Below are 17519 nucleotides of genomic sequence, written 5' to 3' on the forward strand. Positions count from 1 at the left end.
AGTGGCATGTCTCTTGGGTATGATTCCACACTTGGTGTATTAATACTACTGCATGGTGCCAAGATCAGCTGCCAACAGCAGTATATTGTAAATCAAATTTATCAGCATTGGGGTAATCTCTGAATTTAATGCAATTATCCTAATGTCAAAAATGTTGTACAGCAAAATAATTATGTGAACCTAATTGACTGAAAAAATTAAGAGTAATGTTCTTACAGGTACATGGGCATTGGCCTTTCTGCTCAAGGTGTCAACATGAACAGATTACCAGGTAGGTGCTTTATTTTCAGGTTGTCTTCCATACAAACCCAATGTATAAACCATTATAACTTTGGAACCTGAAACATTCACAGCTAATGAACATCTGAAAAAGAGGTGGAGCAGGATGGATGCTTCTGATGTATTCTGACTTATTGTTTCAACTGCTCTCTCTATCTTGCTTTGACCATTTCCCTTTTCAATCTTGAGACCAGTCAAGTCAACTAAGTCAGTTCAGTCCTCTGGAACGTGGGCCTTAATTTTGAATTCCAGCAACAAGTAGGAGATGATTTTTAAGGTTTTAAATATTAGGGTCAGGTAATCTAGTTCCCATGTACATCCCAAAAGTTTGCCTCCTGCCTTTTTTCAATCTCTCTCACCTTAAACATGTGCCCCCAGTCTTGAAATCCCCCAACTTAGGGAAAGGACAATTACCATTAACTCCCTCTCAATGTTATATTAGATCGCCTGTCAACCTCTTATGCTCCAGTGAAAAAGTCCCAGCCTATCCAGGTTTTCTTTAAAACTCAAACCTTCCATACCCGCCAACATCCTCGTAACTCTCTTCTGAACCCCCTCCAGCTTGATAATATCCATCCTATAATTGGGTGACTGAACTAGACACAGTGTTATCCAGAAGAGGCCTCAAAAATGTCATATACAACCTCAACATTGACTTCTCAACTCCTAAACTCAAAGGACTGAGCAACGAAGAGCTTATGCTCGAAACATTGACTCTCCTGCTCCTCAGATGCTACTTGACCAGCTGTGCTTTTCCAGCACCAAACTTATTGACAATGGAGGCAAGCCTGTCAAATGCCTTTTTAACCACCCTGTCTATATGTGATGCAAACTTCAAAGAATTATGTACTTGCACCCCTAAGTCGCTCTGTTCTACAATACTATCCAAGGCTCTACCATAAATTGTATAAGTCCTACACTTGTTTGTTGTACCAAAATGCAATACCTCTCATTTATCCAGAATGAACTCCATCTGCCATTTTCTTGACCAATTTGATCAAGATCCCTTTGTAATCTTAGAAAATCTTCTTCACTGTCTAGATTGCCACCAGTTTTGGTGTCGTCTGCAAACTTTCTAACCACGTCTTCTATCTTATCCAAATTATTTTGATAAATGACAAACATAAGAGGACCCAGAACCGATCCCCGTGGAACACCGCTGGTCACAGGCCTCCAGTCAGAAAAGCATCCCTCCACCATTACTGTCTTCTGTTCTTAAACCAATTACGTATTCAATTGGCAAGCTCACCCTGAATCCCATGTGACCTGACTTTTACTAATTAGTCTACCATGTGGAACCTTGTCAAAGGCTTTACTAAAATCCAAATAAACAACATCTACTGCTCTGCCACCATCAACCTTTTTTGGTAACTTCCTCAAAAAAACTCAGGTTTTTAAGGCAATTTACCTTGCACAAAACCATGCTGGCTGTCCCTAATCAGTTTTTGCCTTTCTAAATATCCATAAATCCTATTTTTTTATAATCACCTCCAACAATTTACCCAAAACCAAAGCCAGACTCAGGTCTGTAGTTCCCTGGTTTCTCCTTGCGTTTCTTAAAGGTACCCTCCAATCATCAGACACCTTATCCGTACAGATGATACAAAGATTTCTGCAAGGGGTCTTGTAATTTCCCCTCTTTCTTCCCACAATGTTCTGGGAAACATTAGATCAGGTCCTAGAGATTTATCTACCTTTATATTCTCTGAGACTTCCTGAATTTCCTCTTCTGTAGTGTGAATTGTTTTTAAAACATTAAAGTTTATTTCTCTGCATTCTCTGGTCTCCATTTCTTTCTCCACAGTAAAAACTGATGTGAAATATTCATTTAGTATTTCTCCCAACTCCTGAAGTTCAGCACAAAGACAATGACTTTGACCTTTAAGAGCCCGTACCCCCTCTCTAGTTACCCTCTTGCTGTTAACGTAATTGTAAAATCTCTTCGGATTATTCCTAACTTTATCTGCCAATGCTATTTCATAACCTCTCTTTGCCTTCCTGATTTCTCTCTCAAGAATGCCCCTACACTTGATAAAGAAATTCAGTTGAACCAAGTTGGTTATATCTAAAATAAGATTCTTTTATTCTTGACTGGGACCTCTTTATTCATCCATTGTTCCTTAATCTTACCACACTTGTCCTTCACTCTACAGGAACAAAATATCTCTGAACTCTCATTATCGTATTATTAAACTCCTCCCACTTGTCACACAGCCTTTTACCTGTGAACAGTCTACTCCAATCAATATTTGAAAGTTATTATCTCATACCATTAAAATTTGCCTTACTCCAATTAAAAACTTTACAATTTGTGGAAGGCTTAACCTTTTCCATAACTGTTTTGAAACTAATAGAATTATGATCGCTAGACTCAAAGCATTCCCCTACTTTTACTTCAGCACCTGTTCTACCTTAATGTCCAAAAGAAGATCTAATTTTGCTCATTCTGTTGTAGAAACATCCACATATTGATGGAAAGCAGACATTTCTGTGACTGCCAAAGAGACTATAGGATTGGATGTTGCTTCCCTGGTGCCAGGGTCAGGGATGTCACTGAATGGCTGCAGGACATTTTGAGAATGCTCAGCAGAAAAAGATGAATAGCTAAAGTTAGAAGTGACAGCAAGTAAGGAAGGTTAAGCCAGTTAAGGCACAAGGGAATTTAGCAAGTTTGATTGGTACTTATTTTAATGCAAGGAGTCTGATGAACAGAGCAGTTGAGTTGAGGGCACAAATTAAAATATGGGGCATGGTGTCATTGTAGTAACTGAAACTTGGTTGAGAGAGGAGCAATTAGCAACTCAATTTTCCAGGATAGTGGGTTTGCAGATGAAACAGGAAAGGAAGTAAAAAAGGAGTTTGTGTCACAATTTTGACCAGGGAATCTATTACAGCAGTAAGGAAGGATGACATCTTGGAAGTGCACCAGTTGCTGAAGGTAGGCATGAATGTGCAGCAGGCAGTAAAGAAGGCAGATGGTATATTGGCCCTTCATTGTGAGAGGTTTTGAATACAGGAACAGGGATATGTTGCAGTTATATAGGGCCTTGGTGAAGTCACACCTAGAATATTGTGTGCAATTTAGGTCTCTTTCTGGGGAAGGATGCTCTTTCTCTTGAGGGGAGTGCAGTAACTGGGTTGATTTTGGGGACGGTGGGATTGATGTAGGAAGCGAGTTTGACTCGGTTAGGATTATTTTCACTGGAGTTCAGGTGAGTGAGGAGGGATCTCATAGAGACTTAGAAAATTCTAACAGGGCTATTCAGGGTAAATGCAGGGAGGATGTTCCCAGTGATGGGTGTGTCCAGAACCAGAGGTCACAGTCTGAGGATTCAGGGTGCACCATTTAGGACAGCAATGAGACATTTCTTCACTCAAAAATGGTGAGCCTGTTGCATTCATTACCACAGAAAGTAGTTGGCGCAGAAACATTGAATGTATTCAAGAGGCAGCTAGAAATAGCACTTAGGAGAATGGGATCAAAGATTATGGGAAGAAAGCAGGATTAGGCCGGTCATTTGAACAGTCAGCCATGATTGTGATGAATGGCAGAGCAGGCTCGATGGGCTGAATGGCCTCCTCCTGTTCCTATCTTCTATATTTCTAAATGAAGCCATATGGTTGGAACTTAACCAAAAACGAACAATCACAGAAAACTATAGGCTCCCAAATGAGAGAAATAGAAGAGCAGATATGTAGGCAAATTTCGTGGAAATGTAAAAATAATTGAGTAGTGATAGGGGATTTCAGCTTCCACAACATTAACTGGAGTAGTCATTGTGTGAAAGGTTTGAAGGAAGTGGAATTTTAAAAATGCATTCAGGACAGTTTTTTAAGTCAATATGGAGAAGACCTCATGCGAAGGCAGCAGCCCTGGATTTAATTCTTAAGCAACTAAGCTGGTAGAGTGGTTGAACTATCAGAAGAGGAACATTTCACAGACCATGATCATGATTCCATTAGATTGAAGATATTATGGGGAAAGGAGAAGAATGGGCTTAAAATCTAAGTTTTAAAATGAGGGAAGGCTGTTTTAATAAGATCAGATATGGTTTGGCGAAAATTGACCAGAGCAATACTTCTAGGTAATCTATCTTGGAACAGTGCAATATGTTCAAGAAAGAAATATGGAGACAACAGTGCCAACCTATTCCAACAAAGTAAAGGGGTGGTACCATCAAATTCTGGTTATCAAGGGATATGTGGCATTAGATTAAGAAAGTGGAGGCTTATCGCATCTACCAAGGGCTTAAAACAGCAGAAGCCCCTAGGTGAGGAAGTCTGTGATGCAATTAAAGACATAGCATAGACAGAAAGGTTCTGAATGGTCTGGCAAAGTTGAAAATAGATAACTCTCCAGAGCTGGATAAATGTAACCCAGGTTGTTGACTGAGACACGGTATGAAATAATCAGGACACTTCCAAACACTTTCAGTTCCTCTCTGGAGGACAGAAAATATGGTACCATTATTCAAGAACGGGGCAAAGCTGGTCAGTTTAACCTCAGTGATGGGGAAGCTATTGAAAACGATTCTGAAGGACCGAAATAATTTGCATTTGCAAGGGCCGGGATTAATCAAGAAAAGTCAGCATGGTTTTGTTGACGGATGTCATGTCTGACCAGCTTGGTTTGAGTTTTGTTTTTTGAAGAGGTGACCAGATTTGCACATGAGGGTAATGCTTTTGATGTAGTCTACTTGGACTTCAGCAAGTATTTCTTTTGTGAAGGTCCAACATGACAGACAGCATAGGTAAAAGTCTATGGGTTCCAAGGAAAATTGGCAAATTAGATACAGTTGGCTGAGTGACTGGAACAGAGTAATGGCTGAGAGGCATTTTTCCAACTGGAGGTCTGTTTCCAGTGGGGTCCCACAGAATCATTGTTAAGGCTTTTATTGTTGGTGGTATGTAAAAGTGGTTGAGAGTTGATTAGTAGATTTGCAGATGATACAAAAATTGATGGAACATAGAAAGAAGAGTAGGCCATTCAGACTTCGGGTGTGTTCTGCCATTCAGTGCGATAATGAATAATCTGTGGCCTAACTTTAGATATCTACCTTTGTCCCATATTCCTTAAACCTATTGCTTAATAAAATTTATCTATCTCAGATTTGAAATTACAACTGATCTAGCATCCACTGCCATTCGTGAAAGTGTGTTCCAAATCTTTACCATCTTTTGTGTGTAGAAGTGCTTACTAACATCTCTTTACAGTCTGGCCCTAATTTTTAAACTATCCCCCTGGCTGTAGAATCCCTCCTCAGTGGAAGCTTAACCCCTGAAGTCCAGTATCATTCTTGTCCAGCAATTTCTGTTTTGGTTACAATCTCAGGGGGTCTGGCAGCATCTAGAGAGAAAGGGTCACTGGACCTGAAACATTAACTCTGTCTCTACAGATACTGTCAGACCTGCTGAGATTGTTGAGCAATTTTGGTTTTTGTTTCAGTTATGCAGCGTCCACAATTTTCATTTTTAAAAATCATTCTTGTAAGCTGATATTGTGCTCCCTTTAAGGTCCCATACGTACGTCCTAAGGTGTGGTGTCCAAATCTGTTCACAGTATGCCAAGTGGGATCTAACTAGTGTTTTGTATAGCTGCAGTGCAACTATATTCTTATACTTCTTTCCTCGAGATATAAAGAATGGCATTAGCTTTCTTGATTATTTGTAACATTTTTAAAAATCAGTTAACTTGAACTCTCAAATCTCTTTGGGCAGCCACTGTATTTAACTTTGTACCATCTGAAAGTACCATGATCGATCCTTCTTTTTGTGGACCAACATGGATTGTCTCACACTTGCTTACATTAAACTCCATTCGCTACAGTTTTGCGCATTCACCTAATCTGTCAATATTCCTTTGTGATTTTGTTATCATACACTGCATACAATGCCATTTAATTTTGTGGCATCAGCAAAATTGGATGTATGCCTTTCCATGCCATTATCCAGGCCATTAATAAATAATGTGAATAATTGAAGGTCTAACACTGACCTTTGTGGGACACCACTGGTGACATCTTGCCAATTTAAGTACCTATCCAATATCCCTAATTTCTGTTGCTTGTCAACCAACCAATTTCCCAGTCACATCAGTACTTACACTCAAGTTCATTGGCTTCTACCTTGGTTAACTATCTCTTATGTGGGACTTAATCATATGCCTTCTGGTAGTCCATATGAAGAACATCCATTGACATTCCTATGACCATTACTTCAATCACCTCATAGTCATACAGCATAGAAACCGACCCTTTGGCTCAACTCCTCCATGCTAACCCGGTTTTCTAAACTGAATTAGTTCCATTTATCGGCTGTTGACCTATATCCACCATACCTTTCCTATCTGTGTACCTCTCCAAACGTCTCTTAAATGTTGTAATTGTACTCTGCTCTGCCACTTCCTCTGGCAGCTGGTTCTGTATGCACACCACCCTCTTGGTGGAAAAGGTTGCGCTTCAGATCCCTTTTAAATCTTTTCCCTCTCACCTTAAACCTATCCCTTCTAGTTTTGGACTCTTTCTAGTATCAGGTAGATACTACCTGAAAAATACATTTGGTCTTGCACTTTGAAGCAGAATGCCAAGGGAGATTGATTAATATATTTCATTGATTATTTAAAAATCTTTTTTGGGCAACTTTTATTTGAAGTTTCTAATGTCTTGAACTCTGAATTATATTGATGACTAAGAATTCGGAGTGGGATGAGAAGCTGGAGGGAGGAAACAAGTTGTCCTCTCAAATCAGTTGGAAGAACTGTATTTTAAATTAATTAACATACATGTTGAGTCCAAAAGCCAATTTATTCACTAATTGCTGTAAAGTTAGTTTGAAACTGGTTTGGAACAGCCATGTTTAAAAGTATACATTGTATACTCGTGTTCATTATATTGGTCCTTTAATGATATGTGGAACATTTTTGTTTTAGGCTGGGATAAGCATTCATATGGTTACCATGGAGATGATGGCCATTCATTCTGTTCTTCTGGAACTGGACAGCCTTATGGACCAACGTTTACAACTGGCGATGTAATTGGATGCTGCGTAAATCTGATCAATAATACCTGTTTCTACACAAAGAATGGTCACAGTTTAGGTATGTGTTTACAAGAATGAAGCTGGTCGGTTTGAAATTTTGAACACTTGTAAGTTGAAGTCACTTGTGTTTGCTCTCATTTTTGCCCTTTAAATACAACTTAGGAATATGAGTTCAAGAATCAGTAATTGATTCCAGGTTACAAGAGCTTCATTAATGCTCCGAAGTAGTATTTTGACCATAGTACTATTCAATTTTGAAATATGGTGTTGTACTAGTGTAATGGAAAGACGGTATCTACCTTTGTCTTTTTCCGTAACTCCTCTCCTCCACTTTGAGTCCTTTCTCAATAGCTGGTTATCAGTCCTGAAGAAAACTGATGTCTCATTAATTACATCCTTGTTTAATTTTTTGGTATTATCATGAGACTTAATTTTTTTTTAGAAAGGGATGTTATGGTGCAGTGGTAGTTTCCCTATCTCTGGGCCAAAAGGACGATGCTCACCTCTGGACAGGTTGATTTTGAAAAATTTAGTTTAAAAAATGCCTTTATTCCACATCAGGTTTCTGTCCTGTCCTTACGCTTGTTTCCACCTGTCACGCATTAGAGTGTTGAAGGATCTTTCTGCTTTAGAAATGCAAGTTATTGTCTTATAACCAAATAGTAAAGAGCAGTTCTTCATAGATGAATAGTGCAGAAACAAAGATGAAGAGACAAATTTTTGCTTGTTATTTTCAGCTTTGCTGTTAGTCCCACATCTTAGAATTTGTTGATTTGATTTGAAGCAGTAGATTTCGCAGTAAGGGATTTCCTCCATATGTGGTCACATTGAAGCTACTGTTTTGGACCAGGCTTGACCCCTCAAAACATTTTTAAGCAGGTAGCCCTGACTGTATTTTTGCTATTTGTTTTAGTTAAGTGTATAGTGGATACTCCGGGAGTGAATTAGCTGATCTGACTGCCAAGTTTTAAACAACAGAATCTATTTACAAAATTTCAGAATGAAACACAAAGAAAAGAAACTAGAAAAGCACATAACTTACCCTATCCAAAACCTGACTGACTATCCTGACTTAATGATGCTGTTCCGAAAGAACTTGCAGTAGTCTCAATAAACACATTCCTTAATGCAAAGTAAAAATGAAACAAACCAGGGTTTACAGGCTTGAAGTTAGTGTGTGTACCTGGCTGGTCTTCCCCCAGCAGCCTTTCTTCAGATACACTTCTGCTGAAGTGAATCAAAAACTCTGATCTAAATGAAGGCTAGCTACACAGCTAGCTGGCTACTCCCCTTCGATTATACCTTTGAGGTAAACAAAATGGGGCCCCATAAGTCTTTCAAACCCAACCTAGTTGGAGCCTGGCCAACTACCCCCTCCCTGGGGGCAAAAAACTCAAGATGGTAGTAACCTTGTAAAAACAAAAACCCAGCATTGTGACGCACAATTGTGGTCTGAAATCTGGTTGAATAATTTTTGTTTTTCAAATTCGTAGCTGCTGATTTTTGTTTCTGAAAGAAGACAGAATTTATAATAAATGAAACATAGGTATCAGGTGGTCAAAGATGAAGACATTTGATTCTCAATGTACCATTTAAAATTATTTGGTTGACTACCACGTGTCGTAGGAGACTGACAAGGCTATTTTACAGGCTCTTATTACTTATATTATGTAAAACTTGGCTCTGAATGCTGTTGTTGTGTTAGCTGAAACAAAAATCTTTAATCGTTTGAGATTTCTTTACTGTAATTCAAAAGAATCATTTGCTTTTCATATTTTAAGTAACTTTTTTTGCACAGGCTGCTACAACATATTTCTTTATAAATTTAAGGTGGATTTGCAGGAAAACATAAGATTTGATGCACAGTGAGATCTTTTTTTTGAATAAGCATACCTATTATCTGAAATACAGGTTTTTAGCGATTCTCTATTTAGATACTATTTAGTTCTAAAAAAGTGTTCGTGTCTAAATATGTTTTCTGTCACACTTGATGAAGCCATGCATGTTAATTGCATGAGCTGTGGAATTGATTCTTTAAGTATTTGACCAAATCTAGTGATTTAAAAAAAAATAATTTGCATCAGTTCTAAAGTTAATCCACCTTAGATGTCATTGTTATGCCAGATTGGAAAGAAGGCCTGGTGGGATTTGTACCATGTTGTTTTCACAGAATCTCACAATTGTTATGGCCCACCGTGTCTGCAACTGCCCTTCAAGCAACATCGTTACTTAATGCCAGTCTGTTTTTTTCTCCACTGAATATGTGCGTGCTGTTTCTATTCAAATAATCATCCAAATAACTCTTGAATATCTCAATTGAACCTGCCTTCATTTCTTTCCAGGCAATGCATTTCATACCAGAATACTTGCCATCTGGAAAAACTTGTTTTTCTCACACTCCTCTTGCAATTTTTGCACATCACAATAAGTCTACAACCCCCTCGTTCTTATTCCTTTTACGGACGGGAATAGCTTTTCCTTATCTATTGTATCCAGCCTGCTTATGATTTTGAAAACTCCTGTTATATCTCACCTCTTTCCTCCTTTTTTTCAGTGTATCCTCATAACTAAAATTTTGCCATTTTTGTTAATCAATTCTATACACTCGCCCATGAATTCACATCTTTACGTGTCGAGCCCACGACTGTGCACAGTACTCTAGCTGAGGTGTAACAAGTGTATTCTACAAGGTCTACATCATTTCCTTGTTCTTGTACTCTGTACTTATGTTAATAAAGCAGAGCAGTGTTTTATTAACTGTTTTTTCCCTCTGTTCTGCCCCTTTAAAAGATCTGTGCACCTCAGCTCCTTCAACTCCTTTAGAATTGATTCTCTGTTTTATATTCTTACAATGTTCTTCCTGCCAAAATCTGACTTCTCTATATTGAAACTAATCTACCACCTATCACCCACTCCACTAACTTGTCTGTGTCTTTTTGGTGTTCCACATTGTCCTCATCTTCGTTTACAATTTTCCAAGTTCAGTGCCATCTGCAAAATTTGAATTTGTCTCCTGCCCACCAAAATCCAGATCCATTTTATATGTGGAAAAGCAAAGGTCCCAATGCTGATCCTTGGGGATATCCACTATAAACCTGTCTCCGCCCCAAAAATACCTATTGACCATTATTCTGTTTCTTAATACTGAGCTAATTTGTATCCACATTGCTACTGTCCTTTTTATGCCATGACCTAAACTTTACTGACAGGTCTGTTGTGTGGTACTGTATCAAATGCCTCCTGCAAATCCATGTTTACCACTTCAGTAGTGTTAACCTCATTGAGCCTCATCAAGAAATTCATGCTGACTCCTCCTAATTAATCCTCATTTTTCCCATGTCACCACTGGGTTTACGCTTGTGTCACCATGGCCTGGGCAGCATCATTCACTTGCAAACACCGATACCAAGTATTCATTTGAGATTGTAGCCATGTCTCCTGCCTCCATGTGTAAGTTCCCTCTTTCATCTCTAATTGGCCCCACTCCTTTTACTATTTGTATGCTTATAAAAGATCTTGGAGTTCCCCTTTGTTGCTATTTTTTCTCAATTCCTATTTGCTTCACCTCTTAGTTCTCAAATATATTTTCTGTCTCACATCTGTCTAAAGTGTACTTTTTTCTTTTCTAATGTTAATATCTACCACCTGTCATCCGAAGAGCCTTGGGTTTGTTTGAACAACATTTCTTATTTGATGAAATATACTTTGGCTTACCTGAGCCATGTGTTCTTTGAATGAACCCTTTTGTTTCAGTCTTCCATTACTTTATGGATGATTGAGAGTAGACTGTTGGGGCACTAAATGCCTGGATTGGATTTGTCCAGCTCTTTATGTACAGGACATACCTGGCAATTTTCAACATTGCTGCGTAGGTACCAGTGTTGTAGCTGTGCTGGAACAGCTTTGGCTGGGGATGTGGTAAACTCTGGAGCACGGGTCTTCAGTACTATATTGCCAGAATGTTGCCTTTCCAATATCCAGTGCCTCCAGCTGTTTCTTGATAGTAAGTGGAGTGCATCAATTAGCTGAACACTGGCACCTGTGCTGCTGGGGACCTCTGGAGGAGGATGAGTTGGACATCCATGGTGTGTCTGGCTGGAGATCTGTTGCAAATGCTTCAGCCTTCTCTTTTGCATTAATGTGCTGTGCTCCCCCATGATTGAAGATATCTGGTGAGCCAGCACCTCCAGTGAGTTGTTTACTTGTCCACCACTATTCACGACTTGAAAACTTTGATCTAATCCATTGGTTGTGCAATCGCTTAGCTCTCTGTGTAACTTGCTGCTTAAACTGTTTAGCACACAAGTAGTCCTGTTTTGTAGCTTCACAGATTGACATCTCATTTCCTAGGTATGCCTCATGCTGCCCTTGGCAGGCCCTCCTGCACACTTAATTGAGTGATCCCCTTGCTTGATGGCAATGGTAGAGTGGGGGATGTTCCTTGACATTGGTGGCAGGTTGTGTTGAAATACAGTTTTACTGCTGTTGATGCCCCATGGTGCTTCATGGATGCCCAGTCTTGAGTTGCTAGATCTGTTTGAAGTCTATCCCCTTTATTTTGGTGACAGTGCCACACAACACGATGGAGGGTGTGCTCATTATGAAGGAGAGACTTTTTTTTTCCAAGGTTTTCAGAGTTAACTACTCTTACTGATCATGTCTTGAACCGATGCATCTGAAGCAGGTAGATTGGTGAGGATGAGAGCAAGAATGTTCTTCCTTTTTGTTCCCTCACCACCTGCGACAGACCCAGTCTAGCAACAATGTCTTTTTGGAATAAACTAACTGTCAGTGGTGGTACTGCCAAACTGCTATTGGTCCTGGACATTGAAAGTCTCCACTTTACGCCATCTGGCCTCTTCCTCCTCCTCTTGCAACTGTCAAAAGCATAAAAGAGCCTACTTTCCAACACCTTTCAGTTATGAAGTACTTTTTTTTTCAAAGTTTGTGCGAAGATTTGTAGCTCGGGTGCTCGTTGTTGTGGTTCTGTTCGCCGAGCTGGAAGTTTTTGTTGCAAACGTTTCGTCCCCTGGCTAGGCGACATCATCAGTGCTTGGGAGCCTCCTGCGAAGCGCTTCTTTGATGTTTCCTCCGGTGTTTATAGTGGTCTGTCCCTGCCACTTCCGGTTGTCAGTTTCAGCTGTCCGCTGTAGTGGTTGGTATATTGGGTCCAGGTCGATGTGTTTGTTGATGGAGTTTGTGGATGATGGTACGTGATGGTACAGAGAACACCAGACGGAGAATTCACTACAAGAGTATACAGGAAAGCCACACACACAGACCAAGTCCTAAACTATGAAAGTAACCACCCCAACACACACAAACGAAGCTGCATCAGGACACTATTCAAAAGGGCCACAACACACTGCAGTACACCAGGACTGCAAAAAGAGGAAGAGGAATACCTATACAATGTATTCGCCAAAAACGGATACCCGTGCAACTTCATCAGCAGATGCCTAAGAGAAAGACCACGGAACGAGGACATATCACAACCAAAAGGACTAGCCACACTACCATACATCAGGAGCATCTTGGAACTGACTGCCAGACTACTGCGACTCCTAGGACTCATAACGGCACACAAACCAACAGCCATGCTCAGACAACAACTCACCAGAACGAAGGACCCGATACCCAACATGAGCAAGACGAATGTAGTGTACAAAATACCATGCAAGGACTGCACTAAACACTATATAGGACAAACAGGAAGACAGCTAACAATCCGCATACATGAACATCAACTAGCCACGAAACGACACGACCAGCTATCCTTGGTAGCCACACACGCAGACAACAAGCAACGTGAATTCGACTGGGACAACACTACTATCATAGGGCAAGCCAGACAGAGAACAGCCAGGGAATTCCTAGAGGCATGGCATTCATCCACAAACTCCATCAAAAAACACATCGACCTGGACCCAATATACCAACCACTACAGCGGACAGCTGAAACTGACAACCGGAAGCGGCAGGGACAGACCACTATAAACACCGGAAGAAACATCAAAGAAGCACTTCGCAGGAGGCTCCCAAGCACTGATGATGTCGCCTAGCCAGGGGACGAAACGTTTGCAACAAAAACTTCCAGCTCGACGAACAGAACCACAACAACTTTTTTTTTTCTCCACAGATGCCACCAGACCTGCTGAGCTTTTCTAGCATTGTTTGTATCAGCAGGAGAGTTCCTTACCCATGTCTGAGTTGATGCCATAAGATTTCATGGGTCCAGAATCATTATCAAGGATTCACTGGGTGACTACCTTCCACCTGTATATTGTTTTGTTGCCACCTCCACTAGATCTGTCCTGCCTGTGTGACAGGTCAAATCTAGGGATGGTGATGGTGTGTGGGACATTTGTCATGAACACAAAATTGTACCTTATACACACTGTCAGGCTTTTACTTGAATGTCCAAATTTTGGACCAGCCCCAGATGTTGCTATGCAGGATATTTAAAGAGGTAGAGAGAGGAACCCAGGTTCAATTCCAGCCTTGGGCAACTGTCTGTGTGGAGTTTGCACATTCTCCCCGTGTCTGCGTGGGTTTCCTCCGGGTGCTCTGGTTTCCTCCCACAATCCAAAGATGTGCAGGTCAGGTGAATTGGCCATGCTAAATTGCCCGTAGTGTTAGGTAAAAGGGGTAAATGTAGGGGAATGGGTGGGTTGCGCTTCGGCGGGTCGGTGTGTACTTGTTGGGCCGAAGGGCCTGTTTCCACACTGTAAGTAATCTAATCTAAGTTGACAGGGTTGTTTGCCATTGTTGTTTCTTAGTCCTTATTGTCTTAATCTATGATAGGTGGTCCATATGGTTTCATTCATTTCTCTTGACCTTGTAGCAATTGAGTGGCTTTCTATGCCATTTTGCAGGGCAGTTAAGAGTCAACCATATTGCTATGGGTCTGAAGTCACACAAGCTGCACCAGTAAGAACAACAGATCCCTTTCCCTAAAGGAACGTTAGTGAGCTATGGTATTTACAACAATCGACAATGGTTTCATTGTCAAAGTAGACTTTGAATTCCAGATTCTTCTTTATTAAATTCAAACTCCTTCATCTGCTGGGATTCGACGTCGGGTACCCAGACTATTTCCTGAGTCCCTGGATAACTCGTCTAATGACAGTGCTGCTGTCACGTACCCCTGGAGTAATGTTGTCTTTATCTAGGGGCCTTGTGATTTCTAACCAAGAGGATTTTTTTTTAGTAAGTTTGCTCATTTGCGACAGATTACATTTTGATGTTGCAAACGTTAAATCACAAAAGTGATTCCCATTGGTCTAATTAGCCTTGTACAGCCATTGGACGTCTCAGCAAATCTTTCAAAGAGAACGTACTTTTTATTTTAAAGGTGAAATGACTGGATAATTGGAGGAGTGAAGACATTCCAAGGGAGAACAGCATATGCGCTCTGAAACGGTTTGTAGAGACCTGGGGTGAAATCAAAGGATATGATCGTTAGACCATGAAATAATGGACATCCAGTGCACTTTGTCACAAAGATGATTATTTTAGATTAGGTTAGATTACTTAGTGTGGAAACAGGCCTTTCAGCCCAACATGTCCACACTGATCTGCCGAAGCACAACCCACCCAGACCCATTCCCCTACATTTACCCCTTACCTAACACTACGGGCAATTTAGCATGGCCAATTCACCTGACCTGCACATTTTTGGACTGTGGGAGGAAACCGAAGCGCCCGGAGGAAACCCATACAGACATGAGGAGAATGTGCAAACTCCACACAGTCAGTCGCTGAGGTGGGAATTGAACCTGGGTCTCTGGCGCTGTGAGGCAGCAGTGCTAACCACTGTGCCACCGTGCTGCCCAATCATTTGTGAAATGATTGATAATGTGAATGATGTTGATGATCCATGTGATACCATTCAAGAAGCTGATTGTCATGAGTTACTCTGTTTTGAAAGCAAGGAGAGTGTGTTTTTTCTAAATTGGGATTTAACATTGTTCACTGCATGATCTGCACCTGAATAGTATTTTCTGTACTGTGAAAGAATTAAATTTTGAAGTATTTTAGTTTTGAATTTGACAAATTTGAGTTAGTTTACAGAAATTATGTCCATCGCCACAGAAGTTGTTATTTATAAATATTTAATAATAAATAATCAAAATACTTCTGGCTCCTTTGTGCTACTTTGTGACAGCATTGGTAGGAACAATCTCCGACATGACAACTGCATTAGCATAGTGATGGGTAAGGGGGAATTCCACCATCTCTGAAAATGTTATGAATGTAAAAATCAACATCCTACTTTTTGACTAAAAATTGAATATATATGATGAATATGCTTCAATATTAAAGTATTTTATATTCTAATGTATTGTAACAGACTGCTGTTAATATTGCTGGATTGGTGTATTGTCCTATTGGTTATCTTCACAGTGAGTCGTCTGAAGTGACTCTTGAGCTCTATTTAATACAGTATTTCTGACAATCAATATAATGAGTGCATATGAGACCTGACTGAAAATAAAAATCATGCATAATGCTTTATTTTGTTTTCTTTTCCCTATGACTAGCAGTTATTGGCTTATGTAGAAAACTAGTAATGAAGTCAAATGTTAGTTACATGCTGGTATTTTCTTTTTCTGCAGGTATTGCTTTTACAGATTTACCGGTAAGACAAATCCTTTACAATATTTTCCAAAGCTTTTATTTAGGCAAAATACTGTAGATGCTAGAAATCGAAAATAAAAACTAATGCTGGAAGCACTTGGCGATCAGGCAGTATTTGTCACGAGGACAGAGTTAATATTTCAAATCAGTGACCGCAAGATCAGTAACTTGAAATACTAATGCTGATTCCCATACACAGATGCTGCCTAACTTTCTTACTATTTCCAGTAATGTGTTTTCATTTATCTGTGTACTCTTGCCTTTTTCTAAACAAAATTGGAGCATGAGTGACTGAATAAAACTCTCTAAAATTATTTAGTCTGTTCAGACGTGACACACCTCTAGAGTAGGTGTGGCTTGAATCCTAGCCTTCTAGCTCATAGCTAGGGACACTGTCACTGTGCCAGAAGAATTCCTCTGCTTAATTTTATTATAAGCTTGTCAGATTCCTGTTATAACTGACTCTTCAATTTGACTTGCATTTCAAATATCATAGCCACTAAATTTCTACATTTGTCTCATTTATGTTACTTCACTTAAACTTGGGTTAGTTTATTTTGTGCAGACAAATGGCTTGAAATTGTCATCATGATGTGACATGTCTTCTGGGTCTGCTTTACCTCATTCTTGATTACCGTTCCGATGAAATGGGTGGCAGGCAGGTAATGGACCCCTCATGAGCCCCACACTTACGGTTCTTGCAGAAAAATTATAATGATATGCATTATCCTCTAGCTGTCATGTTCACTCTATAAAACATTAATGATCTAGAACAGCAAGTATGAGGAGATTTGTAGCTCAGGTTGAGGTTCTGGATTTAGGTTTGCTCGCTAAGCTGCTAGGTTTGTTTTTAGACGTTTCGTCACCATACTAGGTATCTATCAACAAACACATTGACTTAGATCCCATTTACATCCCTGAGAAAAAGAACAGGAAATGACATCACCATGGGAAATGAAGTCATCACAGGAATTGACATCACCAACCCAAGGAAACCCAAGCATATAAAAGAAAACGGGCCACGCCACCAGTGCTTCATTCAGAGGCTCACTGAAAATGTTACCGAGTATGGTGACAAAATGTCTGAAAACTAACTTTCAGCACAGCGAGCAATCCTACATCCATTAGAACAGACAAGTAGACAGTAAAGTATACAATATCTCTCTAACTATTTAAATATTTCTCTGATCTAGCCTCCACACCACTCTGGGATAGAAAGTTTAAGACATTCTTTATTCTGAGAAAATAACTTCCTTCACCCCTTAGTTTGAAGAGTGTCCACTTAATCTGTTTTAAAAAAACACCATGGGAGATGTCACAAAATGTGGTATGATTTCTAGAAGGAACTAGGGAGGATGCAGAGCCAACATTTTCCAATGAAGACAAAGGTTGGGACTAATAAATCCTGTGAACCCTGTATATCAAGGGATGTACAGGATTGAGTAAAGGAAAAAAATTGTAGGCTTATGGCAGATACTGAGGGCTCAAAACAGGAGAAGCCCTGGAGGTGTACAGGATGTGCAAGGGGAACCTTAAGGGGCATGGAAGAATAATGGCAGGTA

The 17519-nt window shown here is 40.0% G+C and overlaps 1 protein-coding gene across 3 annotated transcripts in view; it reads left to right on the plus strand.

Annotated features, from left to right (window-relative positions):
* The window catches only part of ranbp9 (RAN binding protein 9), a 98620-nt gene that overhangs the window by 34588 nt on the left and 46513 nt on the right, over positions 1-17519 (plus strand). For all 3 annotated transcript variants that reach the window (XM_043719041.2, XM_087978658.1, XM_043719042.2), the window contains 3 exons: positions 219-271; positions 7208-7375; positions 15936-15958. In XM_043719041.2, coding sequence (XP_043574976.1) covers positions 219-271; positions 7208-7375; positions 15936-15958 — 244 coding nt within the window. The remainder of the gene's footprint in view (positions 1-218; positions 272-7207; positions 7376-15935; positions 15959-17519) is intronic.

The sequence above is a fragment of the Chiloscyllium plagiosum genome, unplaced genomic scaffold, assembly GCF_037043375.1.
Source record: "Chiloscyllium plagiosum isolate Xiang-an unplaced genomic scaffold, Cpla_swu_hap1 HiC_scaffold_34, whole genome shotgun sequence".
NCBI lineage: Eukaryota > Metazoa > Chordata > Chondrichthyes > Orectolobiformes > Hemiscylliidae > Chiloscyllium > Chiloscyllium plagiosum.